Below are 17,186 nucleotides of genomic sequence, written 5' to 3' on the forward strand. Positions count from 1 at the left end.
GACATCAAAGAATTAAAGAGAGGAACACAAAAATGTAAAAAATATCCATCTTATTGAGCATGAATGCTTAAGAGAAGCATTATCTTACAAAGAAGAGAAAAGCTCTATATATATAGAGCCAAGATAAATGGGCATTTAAGCGAGGCATTCACTATTCCATCAGTCATTTGGAACAGTCCCATAGGCAGTGAACAATCCCAACGGTCCAACAATCATATAGACCCCATACACTGTACAATAAATACAAAAATACAATAATGTCCCTACTAGACATTTGCTATTTACATGAAAATAACAAGACCAAAATGCCCCTAGAGAGCATTACCTATTACATAGCATACAATATATATATATATATATATATATATATATATATATATATATATATATATATATATATATATATATATTTGCCCCCCCCCCCTCAAACTTACAGTGTGATAACCAAAAGTTTGAAACTATAAGTCCTCAAAGGTCTTAAATACAGGTTTTTGAAAGTCTTCATTAAATACAAGTCTTCAAAATATCTTCGTTGGTAGTCTCCATCTTTATAACGCATCAGAAAATTTTGTAAATACAAGTCTTTGAATGTTTTCATTGATGATCGTCCTCAAACGCCTTCAATGGCTATCTCCATCTTCATGATATGATGCATCAAAGCTATTTCTTTCTCAATCCATCACATCTTTAAGAACTTGCAGAGAGAACAAAACAAAGGTTCCAACTACACAAAAAAATATTCTAACCCAATAGTTTTAAAACAAATATATTTTTGAACAAGAGAAACATTAGATAATCATTAAGAAAGATAAGACGAGCATACTTCAAGCATAAATTTTTATTTTATCAAATCATAAACCTAAATCAATATATTTTTCAAGAAAACATAAATATTGATCTTAAGGAAATTTGATCACTAAAGGACATATAAATCATCAAGAAGAGATAAACATTTATGCATAAATAATATCCCAAGGATTTTTAGAAATCATTTCAAATGAAATAACACATCATCAACGACAACATGCATATATAAACTATAACAATTCAAAAAAAAGCCTCAAGAAAAGAGGAGATAATTAAATCCATGCATACAACAATGTGAACAAGATAATTAAAAAAAATCAATATGAAACACATATATATCTAACATGCAATTAAAGCATATTTAATGCACATAACAATGAAAGAGAGCAACCTCACAAATCACAACCAATTAGAATTTATTCACACAACTTAGAATGGGTTTAAGCACAAGGGACCAAACATCAATCTTAATATATATATATATATATATATATATATATATATATATATATATATATATATATTAATGAAATGCACATAAGATGTATGAAATTTTATCAATAAACATTTTTTCATACGAGTAGAAAAAGTTTAGAAATTTTATGGAGAGATTTTAAAAATCTCACGTAATAAAAGAAATGATATTTACAAATCTCAACAATAGTTCGACCACCACAAACAATCACCTCACTAGACCTACAAACCTCAAAATTCAAGTGTATAATCAACTAAAATAAGAGTAAAAATCACAATGCCACTAATGGGCTAAAACACACACAAAAGTGTGAATAACCAACAATATCTCTTGTCCACATAAAATGACACTTAAAACAAGTGTGTAACTAGAACAAGAGCATAATCAATGGGTGCATATAACTCACCACATTGAAAACATCTCTTGTCAATGTATAATGGCACTCAAAATAAATGTATCAACTATTAGAACAAGAGTATAATCACAATGCCACTTATGAGCTAAACAAACACACAAAAGTGTGAGTAAACATCTATTGTCTACATGTAATGACACTTAGATAAGAGGCATAACAGGAGGAAACACAAGAGGTAAGAAAGCTTGTAATGAAAACAAACTAATACCATCAAGAAGAATAAGAATAACGATTTTAACAATCTTTCAAAACTTTATAGTTCCAAAAATATAACTACCATCATAGAAAAAACAAGATATCAAGCATCCAATACTGTAACAATGGTCACACAAACAAATGAGTGGTAAAAACACTCATAGAAACCGAGGTCAATCACCTGCCAGTTAGATACATACCTATACTGACAAGATGACATGATGTGCACACACAACTCACCCCAACAATTAACTCAGATTTTCAACAACAATGATTTCAGTGCCCAATCAACCATCAATCAGACCCAAGACAAATGACAATACATCACTCATAACCCTTGAGAATCTAGACTGATATGATAACATGAGGTACCCACATAACTCACCTCAACGGCTAACTCCTCCACAACATCGAGGTGCACAAGAAACAAATGAGTGATCAAGCACACTCATGGAACCAAAGTTCAATCAATTGTCTATTAGAGCCAAATCATTTGACAATCTATATCAACAAGAAGACAGAGGTGCACACATAACTCACCGCAACAACTAACTCTGGTCCCGCAACATAGAAGTGCATATAACTCACCTCGATAAGGCCAAACAAATAATAATGAATGTATTGAAAGAAGAGTGGTTGACTTACAAAGCCAAATAATAAAAACTTTGAAAGACACATTCGAAGGAACAAGAATTGATAAGACAAAAAATTTCAAGTCAAGAAAATCCTCAAGTAATGCAATTATAGAGCCTTCAATCACAAACCGAAATGTCCACCAATATTAAGTCGATAAACAAAAAAAATGTTCTCTAAGGAACATTCTCACAAAACCCACAAAGGGCTACACAAGAAGTCTCACAATATAAAAAATTGATATTTTATTGAATATCATAAGCATGCAATAGAAACATAACACTTAAAACTCATGTGAGGTATCATGATATAAATATGTTTTAGTAAAAACATGCAATCATACGCCAAGATAAGCCAAGATAAAATGTTCACCAATGAGAGTCTTCAATTACGAACAAGTATGTCCATCAATAATGAACAATTACTAAAGTGAACCACGAGGGAAACACTTATAACACTCACAAAGGGCAAACACAAAGAAAGTTCTCATAATTCTTAAATTAATATTTTATTGAAACTAAGTATGAAAAAAAACATAATATTTAAATCTCATGCAAAACATGTAAGATAATGTTCATTAAAGAACCATGAGAATAAGAAAACAACACAATCACAAGGACCACAAAAGGGCCAACAAGAGAAACACCCGATACTATAACTATTTTTAATAATTTTAAAAAATGAACATATTTAAAAGGCATTTATAAAAGTGAATGGTTCCCATAAGAAATCATGCTCAATACCTTATGCACGAATAGATAATCTCATTCATCATTTAAGACAATCACAAGTGCACAAAGATCATATATCAATATAAAAATTATCTATTCAAAATTCAAAAATAGCAAGGTATTCATGATCACTAAGATCCTAACCACATCTAATATTTAATACTTCATAATCTATTTTAGGTTTCACATAAGAATACATCAAGAGTAAAGAAAGAAAAAAAAAGAAAGAAAAAAAATTAAAACACAAGTTAAGCAAAATCTCATAAGATCATACTTGTGAATGACACACAATACCATTTCAGCTTATTTTAAAATATCCGATAATTTTTTAGAAAAACAAAACAAAACAAAGTTCAATAATAAATATGAACATGATTTGACATTTATAACTATGAAGTGTTCAAATAAAGCATCTAAATGCCAACAATACATGCTCAAGAGTACTAGTTCATATATGTACATATTAAATAAAGCGAGTTCGAAAAACTAAGATTCAAACTAGATCTCATAAAACCATATGCATATATAATTTCAGAAGATCAAACAAATATTATAAACCTTATAAAACATTTAATAAAAATAAATCCAATAATATTTTTAAAAAATATTTAAAGATTTTAATTTGTAACAAAAATAAAAATATTTTTTTAAAGATAAGAAAAATGAGTGCTTTCTCATGAATAATGCATGAGATAGATAACCCATGTAACTAAAGATATAAGATACATACCAGGTCAAGATTTTCCTTGAATCCAAGCCACACAATGATTACAAATCCTTCACGAACCCGAACCAAAGAATCCCTAGACCCAAAAAAGGTAAAATACCAAAGATTTCTTGGCTTTGATACCATGTAATAAAATATGCGAAAATACAAAACGAGGGCCTCTAAGGACTTATAAGATCATAAATACAAAGTGCACATGCACATGCACAAGTCCAACTAAGGGACAATAGAAGAGCACAAAGGCACTACACAAGCACTAAGTGCATTCAAGACATCAAAGAACTAAAGAGAGTAACACAAAAATATTCATCTTATTGAGCATGAATGCTTAAGAGAAGCATTATCTTACAAAAAGTAGAAATGCTCTATACATAGAGCTAAGATGGGCATTTAAGAGAGGCATTCACTGTTATGACTGTTGGAAGAGTCCCATAGGCAGTCACTGTTCCAACAGTCATATTTATGACTCATATACACCCCATACACTGTACAATAAAGATAAAAATACAATACTGTACCTAGTGGGCAGTCACTATTTACATGAAAATAACAAGACCAAAATTCCCCTAGAGAGCATTACCTATTACATAACATACAATATATATATATATATATATATATATATATATATATATATATATATATATATATATATATATATATATATATATATATATATATATATATATATATTAACAGCTTTTGCCTAGAGGGCTGGCCTTCTTGAGTCACTTTGCAGCAAGGAAAAAAAGTCTCAAAAGTAGTTGATGGAGAGGCAAAATCACCATCAGATGGGTGTTGGAAGCAAGATTTGCCAAATAATGCTTCTAAAGGATGGTAGCTGAAATGAGAATTGCAGGGCTTTTACAGTTGCCAACACCCATCACATTTCCATTTTTAGTTTTTTCCTTTATTGCAAACTGTATTGGGATTCCACGAATCCACTCCAATGCCCTTCGATTCCAGGCTCCCAAACTGAGCCTTAATCCACATTTAGACTCATCGGTCCTTGGTTAGTGCAAAGACTGATCTTTAGAAAAACAAGTTGAGTGTCTAGGTTGGGATTAGCATAGAGATCCATCAATAAAGCCAGACTCTATTGCCTTTTGTTCATAAGTTGGTTGGGATCCTCACTTTCAAGTTAAAGAATAAAGAGGAGAGGATCTCCTTGGTGAAGATCTCTGAATGCAGCCATTGGTTAGAAATTGAGGTTGATAAAAAGAATATCCTTGATCCAGCCTAACTTTCTTTGAAACCCATTTTTTCGATGAAAAAAAAACTGTATGAGAGAAACTTAAATGCAAAAAATCCGAGCGGACAATATGAAAGGCCTTCTCTAAATCTACCTCCAGATTGAATGCTGGCTCTCTGCCTTTCCTAATGTAAAGAATTGTTTGTTAGCAATAGTTCCTCATTCTTACATTCTCCCCCTAAACTAAAACCTTTCTGGGTTTTGATAACAAAGATGGCACAATCTGTTTTAGATAAAAAAAATTAAACATGATTACAAATTAATGGTTATATTGCTGCATCTGAATTATCCATATTGTTTATGTCTCCAGCAGACATCAATATAGTTTTTTATTGTTTCTTAAATTTCCTATATATAAGTGTTTTAGAATCCAGATTGTTTATATATTTGTTTGGTGATTTAAGGCATTAACTCTATATGGAGAAATTGATTGCTTTTCATGCTTTAAAGCTGTCACTGCATGCACTTGCCCATAATTTGAAGCAACAAGTCAATATCAGTGATTGGAGTATGACTTTTCTGTTGCATCTTCATATCTCCACTGCTACAGTTCTGTAGCTTGTGTCTACTAGGATCTACATCAATAATGCTGCTTTGTTTTTGGTAAAAAATGGGTTGTATTGGTCCTTTGAAATATTAGATAATTCCCCGGAAGGCATATATTGTGAAAATTTCTAAACAATATGGCAGTGTGTCTAAGTAGCAAACTACCAATGATTAGCATGTTATAAAATGGCCTTACTTCCATGTTATGTTTATGTTCTTCATGGCCATTATTTGATGTCGTATTCAGCTTCCTAGCTAATCTCATTATTCAACTGTTTTAATTAAGAGTCACGTGGGGGGATGTTTAATTTGTTTAACTATTGGATTGCAGTCAGGTGATAAAGCTTTTGTTATTTGCTTTGTGGAATTCAAGGATGCAAAATGTGCAGCAACTGCTTTGGAAACTCTTCAAGGTGTGTTCTAAGATAAATTTTCTAGGATTGTCTGATATATTCATTGTTTAAATGTAATTAGAAACTCTGAATGTGATGATGTAAATAATTTGTTACTCCTTAGATTTACGTTTAGTTTTTCTTTGAAGTTTTGCTATCTTTGATTTCTTTGATCGAAAATATAAACTTCTGAAGTAATAACAAAAAGTATTCATATTATCTTTAAATTCATAAAAATTCTGACATCCAAATAGTGTCATGACTGAGAATTGGGAGTCCCAAGTTCTGCTTCACGCTGTCCAGAAATCAAGGTTTGCACTTCTTCTATGTGCTTCTGGTAACTATGAAGGACTCTCAAGCTTTAGAATCTTAGACTAGGCATTTGAGTGAAGCTTATGGTGGACAAGTCATGGGAAGTAAAAATTTTCACAAAATTGTAGTATTTAAGGTTCCTATATTTCAGTTCACTCTTATCCGTACTCTCACCAGGATTTTGAATTGTGCATTTATCTCTCTTATTAACTTTTATACTAGTTTCTTTCAGTGCTTAAGAAGAAGGAATAATGAAAAATTAATGCTATTTGGTATTTTTTTTTAGTCTAGTGCTTTGAATTGCATCCTTGCACTATGACTATTGGTTTCAAAGATCAACCTCTTACAGAGTGATTGGTGATATCTTTGGCTTCACATTCCACAATACGATTTATATGAACTATTCCTTTTCTTTTTGTTCTTGTCATAAATGTTCAATCATATATGATGGTCATTGGTCACTCATTCATGACATCTGGTTGAACAAGCTAAAACATTAGTGGGGCATTTGTTTCACGCTATTTCATATGAAACAGCTCTGTTTCATATGAAATGCACATTTTCTGAGGGAGTGAAACAAACACGCTAAAGCTTGGGATTTGGTGGGGCCCACAGTCAATGAGAAGCCAAAATAACGTTGACTGTGGGTTTCATATGAAATCTGTTCCATATGCTCCCCTCCTCGGGAACAAATTTTCCATCTTTTCTGACAATGGGCTCCTTTCATAAATGCAAAAGCCTACTATTTTACATGTGTGACCCATCAAGTTTTTCACTCTCATTCAAAATGAAACCACCTCTCATACGGCAAGTCATAATAAATGCAAAAATGTTACTTTTTGCATGTGGGGCCCACCTTACCTTGTGAGTTTCCCACTTTACATGAAACAAACACAAAACAAGATTGATTTGACAGGATTATACCATCATGTCAAACACAAATTCCATGAGATTTGTGTTTCTCTTTCTCACACCTGAAACAAACGCCCCCTAGGAGTTTTCATTTAGATGAGAGATGCACACCTTCTAAAGCATTGATTTCTCCTAGTTGAAACCTGAAACTTCAAATCTTTCGGGAAGGTTTATAAACTTGAGGTTTTCCCATTTAATATGATGCTTAATCACATTTTCTTGACAGAAAAAAAATATGCATGCCTTGAGGACACCTAGATCCAATTTTCCTGCTTAGTTTTTACTTGTTTTTCTCTTTTGGCAGGATATATGTTTGATGATAAGAAGTCAGATGCACCAATATTGAGGATTCGGTTTGGACGTTTCCCTTTTCGGCCACACGGTGTTCGTGATGAGCTCCAGAAAAATGCTCGCTAACTGTTGTGGTTACTCCCAAGAAGTGCTCTTGCTATGTCAGGTCGTTTATGGATTCATGTTTTGAGAAAAAGTTTTCGTAGAGATCCTAAAGGCATTCTATAGTTTCCTTTTGGGGAAACAATGAATTGATCTAAATCAAATGTTTGTCAGAATGTGTTATAGGTTAATGGAAAGCAACTTAGAAAACCAAATATGGTGCCTGTTGGATTGTACTGCCCTCGTCATTCTGTTTCAAATCTCCATCTTCCATTCATAGGATGTTTGTCTTTCCATAGATCTACAACTTTAGCTAGATGTTGGCAATTACTCTGTATGGAAAGGATGAGCACGAGTTCAGCATTGCAGCCACAGAGGACTGTCAGTGGGTTGGATATCTGATCCATCTGTGTGCATCTGATCTGACTCAACAGCCGATGATTGGTTTTGGTTCTGGTTTGAGTTATGCTAGATTGAGAATCTGAGAGCTTGAATTAAAAAGCTATTTAAACTAGTACTTTATTTAAAAATGTTTATGTGAACTTATTCTTCAATGCTTTTATGCATTGTCCTAGCGCAAAATTTAAATGTTACTTTCTAAAATAAATTGAAACTGGCCCACAGGGCTCCGCTCATCTGCTAGGGGCTACTTGTGAATGTCAACAAGTTGACGGGATGTCACAAGTTTGAAACCCATAGGTGGCGTCAGCTGGATGTACTGCCCAGTACCGTGTGTGTGTGTGTTGGGGGGGTGGGGGGGGGGGGGGGGGGGGGGCTCAAGGGTTTTACCAAATGGAGGTCAGCCAATGTGCGTTCGGTGAGGGATAAATTGAAACTGAATTTTGATTATCCACTTTTGAATACGAGATTATGAGAATTCATATGCATAGTTATCTAAGAGGACCAGGCTTAAATTTGTGATCCCAATCGAGGTGCTCTTTAGCTGAGATGAGCTCAATGCCTATTCAGTGTGATGCTTGGATTGCATGAGCACATTGTTTGAGTGTGTTATTCAGTTTTTGTATTGAATCATTTTGCTTGGTTCTTAATATTCGGTTTGAATTATATTTTGTTGGATTTTATGGCTTTATTATTATCTTAGTTGTATGAGATTTATTTAGATTCTTCTTAAATTGATTGGTTTAGTTTAAAGATGAATGTAAGATCCGAAGCCCATGTAGAAATATGCAAATATTTTTAAAGTTGAATGCAATGAAGAATTGAAAATAAAGTTAAGATTTGAGCTCTCTCCCCGTTGGAGTTCTAACGTGAAGCTAGAATCTTGGTTGTATCACCTAGTCATCTCTTCCAGTGAATCAATCTCTTGACTTGAGAGGTAAGTTATAATATTAGTAGGGAATGTAAACGGCTAGGGTTCATTTTTTTTTTTTGGCTCTTAGGCATGGATTTTGCTATGCTCAGTGCAAGATCTAAGTCATAACTTAATAAGACTTTCTTAAAAAAAAAAGAAACTTGATAAGACTCCAATTAATTTTTCAGCAAATTTGATATCATTGCATAATTTCTTGTTAGTATCGCATTAAGCTATCAATACGAGTTTCAATTGCATCAACCTTAACCCAGTTTGGCACATAACTTATTTGAGCCTAGATCAGTATATTTGGTAACAATAGAACCTTGGTGTTTCTGGGCATTCTTTGACTATCCGTATTTGTCTATGAACATGCATTGCCACTTGTACCAAGTGTAAGCTATTGTGAATAATTTGTAAAATCAGGCCCAATCGTCTGATCTAATAATAACATTAATTTTTATATAAAAAGTTGATCACCATTCACCAAGATTCACAAGACCTCTCTAGATGCTTCAAGAGGAACATCATTTCCATGTGAATCTGAAGACAATGGCCCGATCGCTGTTTTCATGACAATGATTTGATGAAAAAGCCACGTAATGATGATTGAGAATGAGATTTTGACTCGATGTCATGAAGAATGTTCATATGAAGGGCAATTAATTTTGATGAAAGGTGTGATCTTTGGGCATTTCTTGATTGGTTGATGCAGATCAACCAATTTATTGAGTTGTGTCTGATATTAGTAAAAGTTTAACATGTGAAGCAGAGCTTCACTATGTTAATGAAGAAATAAAATTCTAATGTGGGGCAAACTTATAGCGTTAGAATGAGTTGAAATAAGAGCGGCATGCTTATTTCATTTTCTGACAGTAGATAACACACGGCAAAACCCAAAGCTTGTTTAGCTTTCATTGGTGATTAACTCTATATAGGGTATATATTTAATAAAGTAGATTGTAGGTACAATCCAGTTGAAATCTCACAATGCAAGTTGTTTTGACTCTGTCTAACCTCGTAAATGTGTTCAGCATGCTCAATTCAGTGGGAAACAATCCATGGATCATGTTTCTTCGATGACAAAACACTGCCCATTTTTACATGGATCATGTTTTTTTAGACATGATCCATGGATCATGTTTTTTTAGACAAGAAATTGGTACATTTACAATTGTCCATTTTTGCATCGCTGGGAAAACATGTACATAGAGGCCGGATTCTGGAGATTCAAAAGTGTATTCCCACTAAAAACATATAGATCACATCCATAGCGTCAATTAGACAAAATACCATATCGAATCAACCCCGTGACACGGTTCGACTCGGTCATTTACTGGGTCAACCCAGTGAATGACCTAGAAATGAACAAAGCTCGCCACGTTTTAGCATGACTCGGCCAAATCATCCCATATATATACATATATTATACTTAGTATATAATTACATATAAATATTATATATAAAAATATGTAAAATCAAGCATGGCTACCACTTTTCTGGTCTACCGCCACCCTGTCCACTTGTATATTACTTGTAATGGAAAACTTTCACCAAAAACGGCCGTATCCCCTTATCTACAGCCATATCCGTGTGTTTATAGTAAAGGGGCAAGGATTGTCAAAATGCCACACCTCACACAGGTCACCATGATTAACATATACAACAGCAAGGAAGTGAAGAAGCGTGAACACTTATACAATGGGCATGCTTTATTGACTATCAGTAAGTAAACGAACACTACAAAGGATTTTTACAAACTGTCAAGAATTGTTCACCTCAGCTTTCTGTGCATTGTTAGTATCACCACTCTTTTCCAGACCATCCTGCACAGCAACTTCTTTTTGTGCTTGTGCCGATTCACAACTCAGGATAGGCAGCATCTCCAATCTCTTGTCCTTTAGAATCACCTGCTTGGGCATTACTTCCAGAAGGAAGCTTCCTCCATTCCATACAGCAGCAGAAACCTTGAGTATTTGGAAGGTTGCATGCAGCTCATACACCATGAAGATATATATATATATATATATAGTCCAAAAGTTGGATATAAATGACCCTGGGTGCGTTGACTGCACCCAGGGTCAGGTTGACCGCATCGGGTGCGGCACCTAGTTGGAGAATCCCTGTGACATGTATTAAAAAAAAAAAAATCTTGGCAATTTTTTTTTTTAAGTTTGAAAAATTGAACCAAAATGACCCTGGGTGCGTTGATCGCACCCAGGGTCGGGTTGACCGCACCCGATGCCGCACCCGTACCCATGTCGCATCGATGCGGGTGCAGCACCCTGCTAGCCGAATCCCAGTGACATAGTTTTGGAATCATCTAGATAAGAAGCTTATGGAAGGTCAGATGTTATCATTGATCGGATAGAAGAGGCAACAAAAATAGCATATACACATACTTTTATCAGCTCACTTTTCAATGGATATGATACTTAGGTAAGGGGATCATAATCAATTATTCATTGATTTATGTTATGACATTTGCAAATATGTTAATGACTTTTTACCTCAGGTGGCTAGGGCTGGGTTGGCTTTGACCGAGGAACAAAAGATAAAGCTCTCTGTTGCTAGAGCAGTCCTTTCAAACCCATGCATCTTGCTACTAAATGAAGTTATTGGAGGTCTTGATTTTGAGGCAGAAAGGGCAGCTCAAGAAGCTCTCACTTTGGACCGGTCAACCATCATCATAGCCCGACAATTTAGTCTTATAAGAAATGCTGATTATATTGCTATAATGGAAGAGGGGCAACTTGTTGAAATGGGTAGGCATGATGAATTACTGGCTGCAGACGACTTATGTGCAGAACTTCTGAAATGTGAAGAAGCAGCCCTTGTACCTTCTTGTAACTTTGTTTCAAAAAGTTATTGGTATATCTTTCATACTCTTTTGTATCTAGTTGAATTTTTGCATATGAATAAAGGCATGTTATGAATAATTCTTATTTGTTTGTTGAAATAGGCAAACTATATCTTCTTTAACTTTCTTTGATAAACTTTTGTTTTAAACTCTGCAAGTAATTATTGGTCATCATCATATCTAAAACTGAATTTGTTCCAGATCGGATCATAGTACATTATAGCAGCCCATTCTCCAAAGAAGAGAGAGAGAGAGAGCATAACACATATTCGAGGCAAAGATACATATTGAGGGAAAATATCTAATTTGAGATCAATATTCGAGGCAAAAATCCATATTTGGGGTAAAAATTCAATTTGAGATTTATATTTGGAGCACAAATCCTATTTGAGATCCTTATTTGGAGCACAAATCCTATTTGAGATCCTTATTTGGAGCACAAATCCATATCCAGGGCAAAAATTCATGATTTTAGATATAATTTCGTAATTAGATGCATATTTGAGCAAAAAAATATAATAAACTTGCTAAAATATGTAAAATAGTGAACGGATAAGATCATATGATCCAAAATAAAGTAATTTGACCCATTATCCATGATTGTCCAAGTTATCTGCACATCGTCATCAAACAACGAACATTTGAAGTATAGCATTTGAGTACAATCGAAACAAATGTTGGACTTGGAACAATTGTTACAGAACGAACATAACCAATGTTCTGTTCCATTCTTTTTGTTCATTTAGTGTAAAAAAGGACAGGTGTCACATATTGGTCCCGCCTACCTTAGGGACGATGTAGAGGAAGGGAAAAGATTCTTGAATGAGGATAAATATCCAATTCCTTCGGAAGAATTGTTAGCTTTTTACATTAACATTGTAATCCAACATTCTAACTAATCCATTCTTGCATTGGATCAGAAAACCGCCCATCTCATTTTGCTATATATGTAAAAAAAAAAAATACCTGAACTAGGTTCTAGAATATGTGTGAGCAGTCACAAGACTACCACAAACATTGGATCTAGCATATGAGATCTCAAGCTTCACATTTTTTTGGAGACAAGGAAACCAGATGAAGTTGAAAACACTGCGCTTGTGTTTTACACACAAAATCACTGGACGTGTTGCGTTTTTCTTTGTTTATGTTTTACACAAAAAAATAACTGCATGCAAAGTAATTTTCTGTGGGTTGCTTAGCCTGAATACTCTATAAAGTACTCGGGCCGATCACGTATTGTCCACCGAGAGCAATGGATTGCATTGAGTCGCACCGACACCTAAGAAGCTCTTACAACGCCTACCTATCAGTCAAAAGGCATCAACACCTCTGGGTGTGGGTGTCGAACCCTGGACGAAGAGGTCAGCACTTTCTGCCCCACTTGGGGAGAGGGAGCGCACGGATAAGGATGAACTTAGGTGTGGGGTCGTGCCACCTCTACAATTGAAATGGACACGTCAACAGAAATCAGTACGTATTTCAAATGAAATGGATCCGACGTGGAGAGAAGATCTTTCTGGATGCAAATGTTGAGTTGTAACCCCACACCCCGGTATCGTTGAGGGAGGATCCTGTCATACGCTGGGAGCGTTTACAGCCACAAACCCCACCCCTCTCTTTACGGCACTCAGTACAAGTGGGACCCACAATTCCCCTCAACTCCTCCACATTGCCAACTGCTCCAAGAACGTGCATATGCCAGCTCGGCCCAGCTCAGTCCATGTCTGCTTTTGAGTGGGCCAAGCTCCCCAAGTTGAGTTTAGACCAAGGCTAAGCCCGTCCAGGCCGAGCCAGTGATGGCCTGGCCCAAGACCTGGATCCGGACTTATTATGGCCCTTGGGTGGCGCCTAGCCTATGCAACAACTAGTATGGGATACATGCTTATGAGATAATACCACAGCAAGTGGGAGGAATCACACTCAAGGAAGCAAGGTGGGTGGCTTCTCCGGAGGAGCATTTAAGTGGTTACAGGCTGTACTTTGAATTATAAATTGCTGATTAAGGCCTTGCCATTCAATTCGACCAATAATCAACAGCGGCTATCCCATTTAGAATTGCAGCAAAGCTCCTAACTTGGAGGTCAAATAGTCCACCACCTCTCTCTCACTCTCATTAACAACTCTACACAATTTGGAAATGCAGCAAGCCTCCCACCTTGGGTAAAATAGACCACCACCCTCCTCCCCCCCTCCCTATCTCTCTCATTAACTCTCCAATTTAGAAATGCAGCAAGCCTCCTGCCTTGGGTAAAACAGACCACCACCACTCTCTCTCTAAACCCCTGTTCTCTCTCTCTCTCTCTAGTCCATTTCATCCGCACGACAAATAGGAAAGTTGTACCTCAGATTAACCCCTTACCAAACTCTTAGGCCCCGCTCAAATTAAAGAGACACATACAAACAATCAAAAGGGTCTCTCCCTCTCTCCCAACCTTCCATGCTAGGCTTTGCACCATCAATCAATCCAAGTAAACTAAAATAATAACAAAAGGAAAGAAAACCACTTCCTTTTATTTTATTGCCTTTGGTAGTAAAGATACAAAAGAACAAACAAGAACCCACCCCTAAAATTTCCGAACCCAGTGGAAATGAGAGCAGTTATTCTCATATTGTAAATGACAATAACTGCTGTCAGGGGAAATCACCAAACTCAAGCATACGCCATGTCATTAGCCGAAGGAACCGAGAGATGGTGCACCATCGCCGCTACCTGCTGCGGCTGGTGGTGGTGCTGGTGTTGAACCTTCTTCATCTGCTGCTGCTGTTGCTGTTGCTTAGCCATGTTCACGCACGAGCAGGCGGTGACGCCTCCCACCAGCGGCACCAGCGGCAGGTTGTCGCAGTTGCAGATCTCGATCATGAACCCGTCAGGGTCGTGGAAGAACAGCTGCTCCACGTAGATCCCCCCGTCCTCCACCATGCTCTGCACGTAATCGATCCCCATCTCCTTCAGCTTCCTCTCCACCGCCCCCATGCTCTCACACTTCCCACCACATGAGATTAATTAGTATAACTCGAATAATCTTAAAGAGAGAAAACGCAATGATCTTTCGGTCCCAAATTCCAGAACCCAAAGTAATCTTGAGAGGAATTTACCTGAAAGGAGATATGGTTGTCTTTGGGGTTGATTTTGGTCTTCTTTGGCAGGCTTTCCGGGTCCTCCGCTTGGAGCAAATGAATGCCGATTCCGTAGTTGAAAAGCCTAACGATCACATAGAGAAATTAACCCAACATTTTTCATCCAGAAGATATGGATGATTTTTATGGAGGAGAAAAATAGTTACCACGCGCCATCGAAATCGAAGGATCCCGGCCTTCGGACGGGGATGAATCCGAGAACATTCTGGTAGAAATTGATCGATTCTTCAGCGGATTTACATACGAGGGAAATATGGTTCAGGGAGGTGAGAGGCAAAGCACCGCCTGATGTGTTCACCATTTTCTCCTCTGTTTATCTCTCTCTCTCTCTACGAACAGGGGAATCAAACCAACCTAGGAACGATTCAAACGCCAGAAACAGAAGCCGAAAAAACAGAGAAACGAGAACCCAATTTGGATTTGGGGTTCACCTTCCGATTGTGATCAAGGAATGGCGAAGGTAGAAAAAGAAAAGCCGGAGAAAGAGGAAGAGAGAGGAGAGAAGACGCAATTTGTTCGGGGTAAAGCCGACCGCGGGCGTCAGATTTTTATAGGCGCTGTGGATGGACGGATCATCCCACATGTCGGATGTGTACGACACGTGGCAGATAGCAACGTGGATCCTAGTCATCCGTGACTCCTCGCTTGACGCATAGCATATAGGACTGGAACCGTCGGCGGTGGCGGAGAGTGTGCATCAGGTCGGAGCGACTTGTGAGGGTGATCGGTTCATCCGTCGGAGATCACCCTTGACGATGAACGGCATTCAAAATATCATGGTTGGTCTCTATATCTCTTAGATGGGCCCCACAAATTTTCCCGGTGCCGTTCATGTTCTAGATGAACGGCATCTAAGTGTTTGCAAAATGAACGGCTGAAAACATAGAGTTCAGTGATCGTGTTTGGGATGCCGTTCACGGTGACCTTTGATGTATTGCTGACAAAGGTCGCTCTGACCTGATACACACTCGATGATAAGAGCAATTAATGGATTAATCTTGTCATTATGCTGTGGTTAATCAATAGAGCATGATTTAAGGGAAAGGTGGAGGCTCCGGTCAGTTGGTGGGGCCGCCTAAGATCGCCAAAATGTTGACAGGATGTCACAAGTTCGAAACCCGGTACTCATCAGAAGGGGCCTTGGAAGGTTGTATCAATCGAAAGCCTTTCCATGTAGTTTGAATGTGACCCGATTGGATATCACTTAATTGGATCCAGATTTGGATGAAAAGAAGTGATACCAAATTTAACCTTGGATCCCTCATATTTGAGGGATATCGAAGAGCAAGATCCTCGAATCTCTCATCCGGTCCTGGGGGTTGGATTAAAGATTCTCTCTCGCCCTTTATTTTAGGAATTTAAGGCCCCTCATTTTTTGGTTTGATGTATGCATTCGGATTTTGGTGTAGGGTCCTCACCACATCAGTGAGCCCCACGCTAGCTCAGATTTTTGGTTATGAGTTTTGAGGCATCTCAACGAGGCCCAGTCACCATATATTGGCAGGCTTTCAGTTGGTAAAACCTTCAAGTCTCTCTTGCCCACCTGAGAATCTATTTATTTATTGTCTACAAAAAGTATGTATACATTTATGGTTATATTCTTTGTTTTTTTTTTTAAGGCAAGCTGGAGTTAGGCAGACCCCTACCAGTTATACAATGATACCATTGGGATTCTAACTTGCAACCTACCAACACAAGGTCATGTGCACCAAGGAGCCCCCTTTCATAATTATGGGCATTTTTTTTTCAAAGACCAGCTGGGGTTAGGCAGACCCCTACTAGATATCTCTTAAGCCCCATGTGGCAGAGGGATTCGAACATGGGCCTTGAGCTTGGCAGAGGACCCCGCTTACCGCATTGATACCACCTCAATTTTATGGTCATACTCTTCTTTGCAGGAAAAGCCTTTGTTTTATAATTTTATGATTATTTTTAATAAGAAGGTAATTTTATTTTTATAAAAATATGTTTTGTGACATCCTATAAGTCGACTGAATGAATCAAATACAAGGCAAGTCATTGAGTCTCTCTAGTTCTTTTTTCCTCTTGGATAAATCAAGAAAAAACTGTGTTCTCACCGACCATG

General features: G+C 36.8%; 2 protein-coding genes across 3 annotated transcripts in view; one reads left to right on the top strand and one right to left on the bottom strand.

Annotated features, from left to right (window-relative positions):
- Nucleotides 1-8,372, top strand: part of LOC149820478 (RNA-binding protein 1-like) — a 39,483-nt gene extending 31,111 nt beyond the window's left edge. Inside the window, exons 5-7 of one of the 2 annotated variants that reach the window (XM_089983874.1) lie at nt 6,113-6,194; nt 7,702-7,854; nt 7,965-8,372. In XM_089983874.1, coding sequence (XP_089840000.1) covers nt 6,113-6,194; nt 7,702-7,814 — 195 coding nt within the window. In that variant the 3' untranslated portion in view covers nt 7,815-7,854; nt 7,965-8,372. The remainder of the gene's footprint in view (nt 1-6,112; nt 6,195-7,701; nt 7,855-7,964) is intronic. The other variant, XM_089983873.1, reaches the window with a different exon arrangement.
- A 6,085-nt stretch (nt 8,373-14,457) lies between these two features.
- On the bottom strand, nt 14,458-15,618 carry LOC149820479 (glyoxylase I 4-like). Its single transcript, XM_089982457.1, has 3 exons — nt 15,247-15,618; nt 15,059-15,164; nt 14,458-14,945 (listed from the first exon to the last, which is right to left on the bottom strand). The coding sequence occupies exons 1-3, from the start codon at nt 15,399-15,401 to the stop codon at nt 14,613-14,615; spliced, it is 594 nt and encodes a 197-aa protein (XP_089838583.1). The 5' UTR covers nt 15,402-15,618; the 3' UTR covers nt 14,458-14,612.
- Nucleotides 15,619-17,186: the final 1,568 nt, after the last annotated feature.

This window comes from Nuphar pumila, chromosome 12 (genome assembly GCF_984573655.1).
Source record: "Nuphar pumila chromosome 12, dmNupPumi1.hap1.1, whole genome shotgun sequence".
Lineage (NCBI taxonomy): Eukaryota > Viridiplantae > Streptophyta > Magnoliopsida > Nymphaeales > Nymphaeaceae > Nuphar > Nuphar pumila.

What these genes read in the sequence shown, in the direction of transcription:
- LOC149820479 (XM_089982457.1), bottom strand. Translation starts at nt 15,401, where the DNA reads ATGGTGAACACATCAGGCGGTGCTTTGCCTCTCACCTCCCTGAACCAT. An exon ending in TTCGATTTCGATGGCGCGTG is followed by an intron (nt 15,165 to 15,246) that starts GTAACTATTTTT and finishes TGTGATCGTTAG; the next exon opens with GCTTTTCAACTACGGAATCG. An exon ending in ACAACCATATCTCCTTTCAG is followed by an intron (nt 14,946 to 15,058) that starts GTAAATTCCTCT and finishes TGTGGTGGGAAG; the next exon opens with TGTGAGAGCATGGGGGCGGT.